Source organism: Nesoenas mayeri, assembly GCF_963082525.1.
Source record: "Nesoenas mayeri genome assembly, chromosome: W".
Classification (NCBI taxonomy): Eukaryota; Metazoa; Chordata; class Aves; order Columbiformes; family Columbidae; genus Nesoenas; species Nesoenas mayeri.
The window spans coordinates 412,953-421,897 of record NC_137553.1 but is presented as its reverse complement, the minus strand read 5'-3'; the positions used below and the strand labels follow the sequence as shown (position 1 = coordinate 421,897).

The following is an 8,945-nucleotide window of genomic DNA, read 5'->3' as shown; positions in this document are numbered from 1 at the left end:
AGGATGTTTTTGATGAGATGGATAAAACTAAGCATGTTATAAAATCACAGTGCAAGTCCAACTTTGCAATTGAAAACACTCTAATGGCAAGACCGTGTTATTTGCCGTTCATTTTGTAAATGTAATAGTTCTGTGTCCTCCGCAGTGTTAAATTTGGAGAGCGGCAGCACCGAGGGCTGCGGTCCCGCCGGCTGCTCTCTCCTCACCTTCACGTCCCCGCAGCCCTTGGCCTGATAAGAGATCTGATAAGAGAGCAGTGTAGGGGAAAGGGACCTGGGGATCCTGGTGGACAACAGGATGACCATGAGCCAGCACTGTGCCCTTGTGGCCAGGAAGGCCAATGGCATCCTGGGATGTATTAGAAGGGGGGTGGTTAGTAGATCAAGAGAGGTCCTCCTTCCCCTCTACTCTGCCCTGGTGAGACCCCATCTGGAATATTGTGTCCAGTTCTGGGCCCCTCAGTTCAAGAAGGACAGGGAACTGCTGGAGAGGGTCCAGCGTAGGGCAACCAAGATGATTAAGGGAGTGGAGCACCTCCCTTATGAGGAAAGGCTGAGGGAGCTGGGTCTCTTTAGTTTGGAGAAGAGGAGACTGAGGGGTGACCTTATTAATGTTTATAAATATATAAAGGGTGAGTGCCATGAGGATGGAGCCAGGCTCTTCTCGTTGGCAAACAATGATAGGACAAGGGGCAATGGGATCAAGCTGGAACACAAGAGGTTCCACTTAAATTTGAGAAAAAACTTCTTCTCAGTAAGGGTGACAGAGCACTGGAACAGACTGCCCAGGGGGGTTGTGGAGTCTCCTTCTCTGGAGACATTCAAGACCCACCTGGACATGTTCCTGTGCGACCTCACCTGGGTGTTCCTGCTCCAGCAGGGGGATTGGACTAGATGATCTTTTGAGGTCCCTTCCAATCCCAAACATACTGTGATACTGTGATACTGTGATCCCAGGAGTCGCGGAGGGGCCGGGCTCGGTAAGAAGCACTATGGCCAGTACCGGCGGGTGTGTGCGTGCCAAAAAAAGGCCGCCCCGCCAGGCGGAGAGGCGGCGCGGAGCCCCCACCCTCCTCCGTCACGTGCCGGGAGCGCGCACAGGGTGCACGATGGTGGCGGCGGGGCCCGGTGACGGCGGCGGCAGCAGCAGCAGCGGGTAGAAAATGGCGGATTTCGAGGAACTGCGGGTGAGGACGGGAGAGGAGGCGGCGGGGAAGATGTGGGACAAGATGTCGCCTGTCCGTTCCCGCGGCGGGGGAAGTGGAAGTGGAAGTGGAGGTGGAGAAGCGATGCCCTTCCCCTCCTCCCCCTCCCTCCCCTGGCCTTTCCTTACAGGAGCTCCTGCCGCACCCCTCGGTGCTTGCCGGGGGCAGGGGGAGGGGTGGTGAAACAGCAGCTCCTCTCACTCGTAACGGCTAGAAAGTACCGGGGGCCCGCGGCCTAGTGAGGAGGAAGCGGGGCCGGCCTGAAGCGCGGTCGAGAAGCTGCGGAAGCCGGCGGCGCTGCCGGCTGTGTCTGAGCAGAACCAGCCCTGTCACCTCGGCGGGGTGGGGCACGCCGGGCTCGCGTTCCGGCTGCGTCGTGTCGGTTGTGATGTCGGTGGGATTCTCTTCTCCCCAACCCCGATATTTTAAAAGCCTTTTCGGGTGTTGGGCGCTTCGCATGGCGCCATTGAGGGCCCTGAGCCACCGTGCCCTGACTGCAAACTGAAGGGAAAATGCTGAGTAATTAACCGATTTTTTTGAAAATACTAATAATTATTGATTCTTTGAAAATTCATTAACTGGGCAAACTGTGCTTGTGAAGCATGAAATCCATTATTTCTTTTCAGACCTGTTTTATCATCCTTTGAATGCCTTTTATATTGCACTTGTGGACTTTCAGTAATATATTTTTTTCGATGTGGTGGGGTGGCCTTTCATATTTGAAGGTGTGTACATAAAGAACTGACTACATTATTTCTGGTTTTTCCTTATGTTTCTTGATCAATCTGTGAGTATCTTTGCTCGGAAGGAGTCACCATTCCTGGAGGTGTTTAAAAGGCATTTAGATGAGGTTCTTAGGGACATGGTTTAGCGCTAGAATTAGGTTATGGTTGGACTCAGCGATCTTGAGGGTCTCTTCCAACTGAAATGATTCTATGATTCTAATGTTGCCTTTTCTGCAGCATCCACACCTGCAGAAGTGTCCCTGAGGGAATACTGCATAGGCTGAACCCCTCTTCTGATCTAGACTTTCCTACAGAGGGAATAAAAACCAGTTAAATGGGACCCACTGTGAGGTAGCCTTTAGCGTAGAGAAAGGTCTGATGGCTGAACTGGCTGTAGTCTGACCAACAGTGGCAAATATGCTGCAATTACTAGAGAACTTCTTACACTGAGGCTTCTTCCAGCGTTAACAGGGCTTGGGTTGAAGAGTGCTCTCTATCTTAAGACAACCCTTCTTAAAGCTAAGATTATTTTTTCCTAAGTTAAATTCATTTGTGTTTATTTATTTATTTATTTATTTATTTTTATTTAGTGTCCTGACTGCTTTTCAGCCCTCTTTCTAATGTCTTTCAAAGGGTGTAGCTACATAGGTGGCTAAACCCTCAGTGTAAAGTTTACAGCAGAGAGAACTCTTTGTGTAGCTCCTCTTCTCCAGGCTTGAGCTGGAGCTGTGATCTGCATTTTCCAAAGCACCATAATCACTTACCTAGATATGCATAAGTATTGGGAGACTCTGTCTGGGAATTGGGTACCTAAATACCTTTGAAATTATATATGCACCTCAATTGCTTGCCAAAAGTAACACAGAAAGTATGGAGGGAAAAGGGAACTGGGTTTCAGGCCAACTATTGCAGTGGCCTTTTGTCACTCAAAAGAACAGGTATCAGTAGTTAAAAAAAAAAAAAAAAAAAAAAAATAGCCTGAAGAAAAGTCTTGTGATGTTCCTGTTCATCTTGTTTGTAAACTGGAGTGTCTCTGAAATTAATCTCTTAGCCTGGAACTTCTCTAAATCACAGAATGTTAGGGATTGGAAGGGACCTCAGATCATCATCCAGTCTAATCCCTCTGCCAGAGCAAATGTTTAGTTTCCAGCTGACAGTAATTATTGATCCAATTTGGGAAAGCTCTAGATTTTTCTTTTTTTTTGGAAGATAATATAGTAGACTGCCTCATGTCTTCAAGGCCTTTACTGCCATCTGGTGGGTTGGTTGGTTTGTTTGTTGGTTTGGTTTAAGAGGATACATTTGAATGTGTCTGCTTGAATACTAGGCTCTTGGTTTGCAGGTTTAGGGTTGTTGGTTTTTTGTTTTTTTTTTTTTTTTTCAGACAACCAATTCTTCTGCTTTTGGCTAAAGAAGAGAGACACCCCCTTCCTGCAACAGATTTCATTAATTGATCTTTCGGAGTGATCTTAAATTGCTGTTTTATAGATTAACATATGGGACATTTTTATGGCAGCATTGTTTGCTGCTGTCTTGTTGGTTGTTATTTCCTGTAGTATGTGATCTCTACCTGCATTATAAAAGGCCAACAGGGCAATTTGGAGAGTTGGATTTATTTCAGTAAATCCTGAAGGACTGACTAAAGGCAGGAGGTAAGAGTTCTCTCTTAAATCCTGTTGTTGAAGGAAACATGAAAGGCCAGCATTTTTCTGTTCTCAGGGCACAGGGTCATTTTAATATTTGTTAGTATCATCCCTGCTATCCTCTGGATCTTCAGACTAAAAATTCTGGGGGGCTATGACCAAAGGATTGTAACTGAGAGGCTGTAGTGAAAGAAAACAAAGAAACTCAGAGGAACTGGCTGTTATATCATTCCTTTTGCAAATCTTCAGTTTTGTTAAAGGATTCAGAAGTAGCTGTAGCCATGGTCATTACTTTTCAAGATATTGGTTAAAATTTCATGTAAAAGACTTACCCTTCCAGACCTTCAGATTAACCCTTAATTAATTAACAGTGTTGTTTGAATTATTTAGGCTACCAGTTTCTCGAATGCTAGGGAGTTGCCAAGAAGATGTGGTGAGCACAACTGTATCTTTCTTGTATATTTTGAAACACGGTTTCTAGACATGCTGTTCACAGATGTGTTTTTAAACATAGCTTATACCTTCATCCATGTTTCTCGCTCACGAGCAGCCTGATGAATGTTAAAGGGGTTACACAGGCATAGATGGACATGGAACAGCAGTCTGGTGCGGAGGTCAGAGATGGAATGTGAACACCGATTTATACAGAATTGTCCCAGGAGTGGGGAACTACAGCTCCTTCTGAGAGCCATCTGTGAGAAAATTATTCTAATGAATTCTGAACTCACTGAGATTTGGCTTTGGGTTTTCATCCCAGCAAAATCCTGCAGATAAGAGGTTTGTTTATATATTATTACTTAGAGACATGATCTCTTGGGTCCCCTAAGTTTCTCCTGGCATTCTGACTCTAATTTGCAAACAAATAACACAGAGTGCATGCTATCCTTGAAACATTGCAGATCCCCAGTTTAGAAGACAACAGCTTCAGTCTTATAGTTTGTATTTAATTGAGTTTTGAAGTTAATGTGTTAGTTTCATCTTTATGAGAATTAAAAGCTCTTTGTAAGTGAATGAATATGCCTGTGCCAAAATTAAGATGTGTGACGTTAGTGATCAGTTTTATGGCTATTGAGGAAAAAAAAACTTGTTTTACTGAGGAAAAGATGGAAGCGTGCTCATATGCCCTATGTGGAGGGAAAAATTTACTGTAAAATCGGGGTTTATAAATGCTGAAACTAAGTCCCACTTTTAATTTTTGCTCCAGTATTGAAGTAGTGTGATTCAAATGTGAAGAGCAATATGGTTTGGATACCATATTCAAATACAGAAATTGAAGTCTCATTCTTGTATGTATTAGGGATATGAAGGATAAGAAGGATAGAAGAATAAGAAGGTTATTAGGGGCAGTCAGCATGGCTTTACCAAGGGTAAGTCATGCTTGACCAACCTCATAGCCTTTTATGAGAATGTAACAAGGTGGATGGATGATGGCAGAGCGGTGGATGTGGTCTACCTTGACTTCAGTAAAGCCTTTGACACAGTCTCCCACAGCATCCTAGTTGCTAAGTTGCGGAGGTGTGGTCTAGACAATAGAGTAGTGAGGTGGGTTACAAACTGGCTTAAGGAGAGAAGCCAGAGAGTGGTAGTCAATGGTGCGGAGTCTAGTTGGAGACCAGTATCTAGTGGAGTACCTCAGGGGTCAGTACTGGGGCCAGTATTATTCAATATATTCATTAACGACTTAGACGAGGGAATAGAGTGTACTATCAGCAAGTTTGCTGATGACACTAAGCTGGGAGGAGTGGCTGACACGCCAGAAGGCTGTGCTGCCATCCAGCGAGACCTAGACAGGCTGGAGAGTTGGGCGGGGAATAACCTAATGAAATTTAACAAGGAAAAGTGTAGAGTCCTGCATCTGGGCAGGAACAACCCCAGGTTCCAGTATCGGTTGGGAAATTACATATTAGAGAGCAGTGTAGGGGAAAGGGACCTGGGGGTCCTGGTGGACAACAGGATGACCATGAGCCAGCACTGTGCCCTTGTGGCCAGGAAGGCCAATGGCATCCTGGGATGTATTAGAAGGGGGGTGGTTAGTAGATCAAGAGAGGTCCTCCTTCCCCTCTACTCTGCCCTGGTGAGACCCCATCTGGAATATTGTGTCCAGTTCTGGGCCCCTCAGTTCAAGAAGGACAGGGAACTGCTGGAGAGGGTCCAGGGTAGGGCAACCAAGATGATTAAGGGAGTGGAGCACCTCCCTTATGAGGAAAGGCTGAGGGAGCTGGGTCTCTTTAGTTTGGAGAAGAAGAGACTGAGGGGTGACCTTATTAATGTTTATAAATATATAAAGGGTGAGTGCCATGAGGATGGAGCCAGGCTCTTCTCGTTGGCAAACAATGATAAGACAAGGGGCAATGGGATCAAGCTGGAACACAAGAGGTTCCACTTAAATTTGAGAAAAAACTTCTTCTCAGTAAGGGTGACAGAGCACTGGAACAGACTGCCCAGGGGGGTTGTGGAGTCTCCTTCTCTGGAGACATTCAAGACCCACCTGGACATGTTCCTGCGCAACCTCACCTAGGCATTCCTGCTCCAGCAGGGGGATTGGACTAGATGATCTTTTGAGGTCCCTTCCAATCCCAAACATACTGTGATACTGTGATAGACTCAGCGTCTTTCCACTTCTGCTTTATTTTTCCAGTTGGAATGGACAATGTTTGCCTGTTTACCAGGTGAAGCAGTGCTTACTGCTAAATTCTTAACTAAGAAGAAAACACAGAGCTATCTTCATCTGTCTTCTTCAAACTCATTGCCAAGCACTCTGTTGTACTCCATTTTATTTTAGCTATGTTAATAACATTGTATTGTATATAGCAACCATTTTTGAGGGTTTGATGTAGAAATCAAATAATTGATCTGGGATAAACTTAAAATGATGGACAGAATAGATATTGAGACATTCCTGTTGGTGATGTAGTGATCTTTAGGTTGCAGTTAACATTGAGTGTAAGATAACAGTATATTATCATAGGTTATTAATAGTATTTTATCACAGGTTATCTTGTATCTGCATGTAATTCCCCTGTTCTCCATAGGTGGATGGTCACTTTTTTAGACCAGCGAGGCTTATTGTGGTACCTTAAAAGTTTGTATCTAAAATAATTAACAATTAATGATTGTGCTGAGGTATAGTGACAGGGAGAGGAAGGAGATATTGTAGTTTATGGTACTTAAAAAATGAGGCTGCAATGAAAGGAGTCAAGCTTTGTTTTGAGTGTCTTATGTGAAATGAACACAAGTATTTGATTTGGGATTTTCACTGTTATATTAAGTGCATGCAACTTTGAAGACTAATGCCCAAGTTAGGAGCCAGACTAGAGTTAGTCCTAAGAAAAATCCCAATAATAGTGAGGACCACTTGTGGTCACGCTGTTTGCAACAACCATTGTGTTCTTCAGAGCTGTTCTTCCTGTGTTGTATGACTTACACAGATTTAACTAGTGACCTCTTTATTCTTTCCCAGGACTTGCAGTTTTTTTATTTATTCTTCCATCAATTTCCAGAATATATTTGTATTTAGGGTCAGCACAGAGGTCTTCAACCATACCAAGACACTAGTTGCTCTCTCTTACCAATATTCCGCATTTCTAGCCAGTTGCAAATCAGTAGGCATGCAAATTTATTGCAAAAGTCATGGTTGCCCCAGAAGCTACAGTTGTTGGTGCTTATTGTAGACATATGTCAAGAATTTAACACGCATTCTTTGTTATCTTTTATTTATATATGTAAGTACAATAACTGTTAATATTGCAGGGAGATTGTGCCTGTAGCTCTTGTTTGAGAGAGATGTTTGAGTGCTTGCTTTGCTCTGCCCTTAATTTTAGCAGCGTGTCAGCATTTCCCGGACTCCTTAACATCATGATCCCTGTGAAATGAATGCCATTCTAGATACACCTATGGCTTAATGCTTTAGAACAGTATTTCTGCTTATGAATCATGGTTGCTATAGTTTAACAATAAGAAACAAGAAAACCCTGTGAAACTTCTGATGAACTTAAAGTATGAATTTCATGGGAAAAAATGTTTTTGAAATATAGAAATACTTGGATTATCCAGTCTGATTTCCTTCCTACAAGTTCTGTTAAACTATTCTCTGTGTTCCTGGAGAAACAGTAAAAATAAAGTGGCTTTGGTCTTCTGTGTTTAAAAAAAGCTTTTTATTAGGCTGTGCAGCTGTGAAGAACTTAAGAGAAAACTGATGGCATTTGCATGACACAACTTGAATCTCTAATCTTAATGCAGTGATGTGAAAAACATGTTAATAGCTAAACTGCAGTCTTCTGCAATATTTCTGGAACTCCAAAAGAAAATAACTTAAAATCACAGAATCATGGAATAATTTGGGTTGGAAGGGACCTTCAAAGCTCATCTAGTCCAACCTCCAACTTGGTGGTGTCTACTAGAAGTAATATCCATCTCACACCATAGTTATAAATGCTCCTAAAGATATCTTATGCCTTCATAAAACCTTGATTATAACAAGTGTCCACTTTGATATATCTGTAAATGGAGTAATAAATGAAAACATGTAGATCAGACTCAGTGCGTTTCCATGCATATGGTGGTTGTTGCCTCAAAGAGAATGTAGAATTGGCTTTAGGGGAAAAATATTGCAAAAGCTGTTGTTTAATTACTACCAGTAAAACTTACTTTTGCAAGACTTCTTTCAAAAGCGTATATAGGATTTTTGTGTTGATGGACAAAACTATGTATTTTTTTAATACTTCCAAGCATTTTTAATGGAGGTGACAATTTCAAATCTTGCTGACTATGGTATTGAAGCCAGTCTGTGTCTTCTAATAAAACAAAATCCATCTTGTAACAAAATGCTAGTTTGCATTCTGATTATGGAATCCAGAATCATACTGACATTGCTATCAAGCTGGACAATTTTATACCTCTGAAAAGAGAGCTTGCTCACAAAAATATGAAATGATGCACCTGTCTTAAGTTACTTGTTTGTTGTAATATGGGGAGAAGATTACTTCCTCTTGCATAGTGAGTTTTTTATTTCTTGTTTCATTAATTTTTTTTAAAATGAGAATCTTTCTGTTTATGAACTTCATAATTCAATCCTCAGTCATCCCAAACCAACTCCAATAATCAAGTAAATACTGTTATTTCCTTTGAAGAGATCACTGTGTCACACAGTACCGGAATGTGATACAAAAAGAAAAGAACAGTGACGTTCTGACAGAATCAGTTATGTCGGTTAAACAGTTTTAGTATGATATAATGTAGCTTTTTAAAAAAGTGTCCACCTTGCTGTGTCGTCCTTTCACAAGTGAAACCTGATGTGTCTGTCTCTGAGTTCACGTGTGCATGTAACATGCTGCATAAAATAAAGGCCAGTTCAGAATAAACTATGCAGAACTT

At 42.5% G+C, this 8,945-nt stretch overlaps 1 protein-coding gene across 3 annotated transcripts in view; it reads left to right on the top strand.

Annotated features, from left to right (window-relative positions):
- Window positions 1-1,070: 1,070 nt before the first annotated feature.
- LOC308051416 (E3 SUMO-protein ligase PIAS2-like) overlaps window positions 1,071-8,945 on the top strand; it is a gene marked incomplete at its 3' end in the record, with an annotated part of 53,400 nt that continues 45,525 nt past the window's right edge. For all 3 annotated transcript variants that reach the window (XM_080361844.1, XM_080361843.1, XM_080361845.1), the window contains exon 1: window positions 1,071-1,186. In XM_080361844.1, coding sequence (XP_080217970.1) covers window positions 1,163-1,186 — 24 coding nt within the window. In that variant the 5' untranslated portion in view covers window positions 1,071-1,162. The remainder of the gene's footprint in view (window positions 1,187-8,945) is intronic.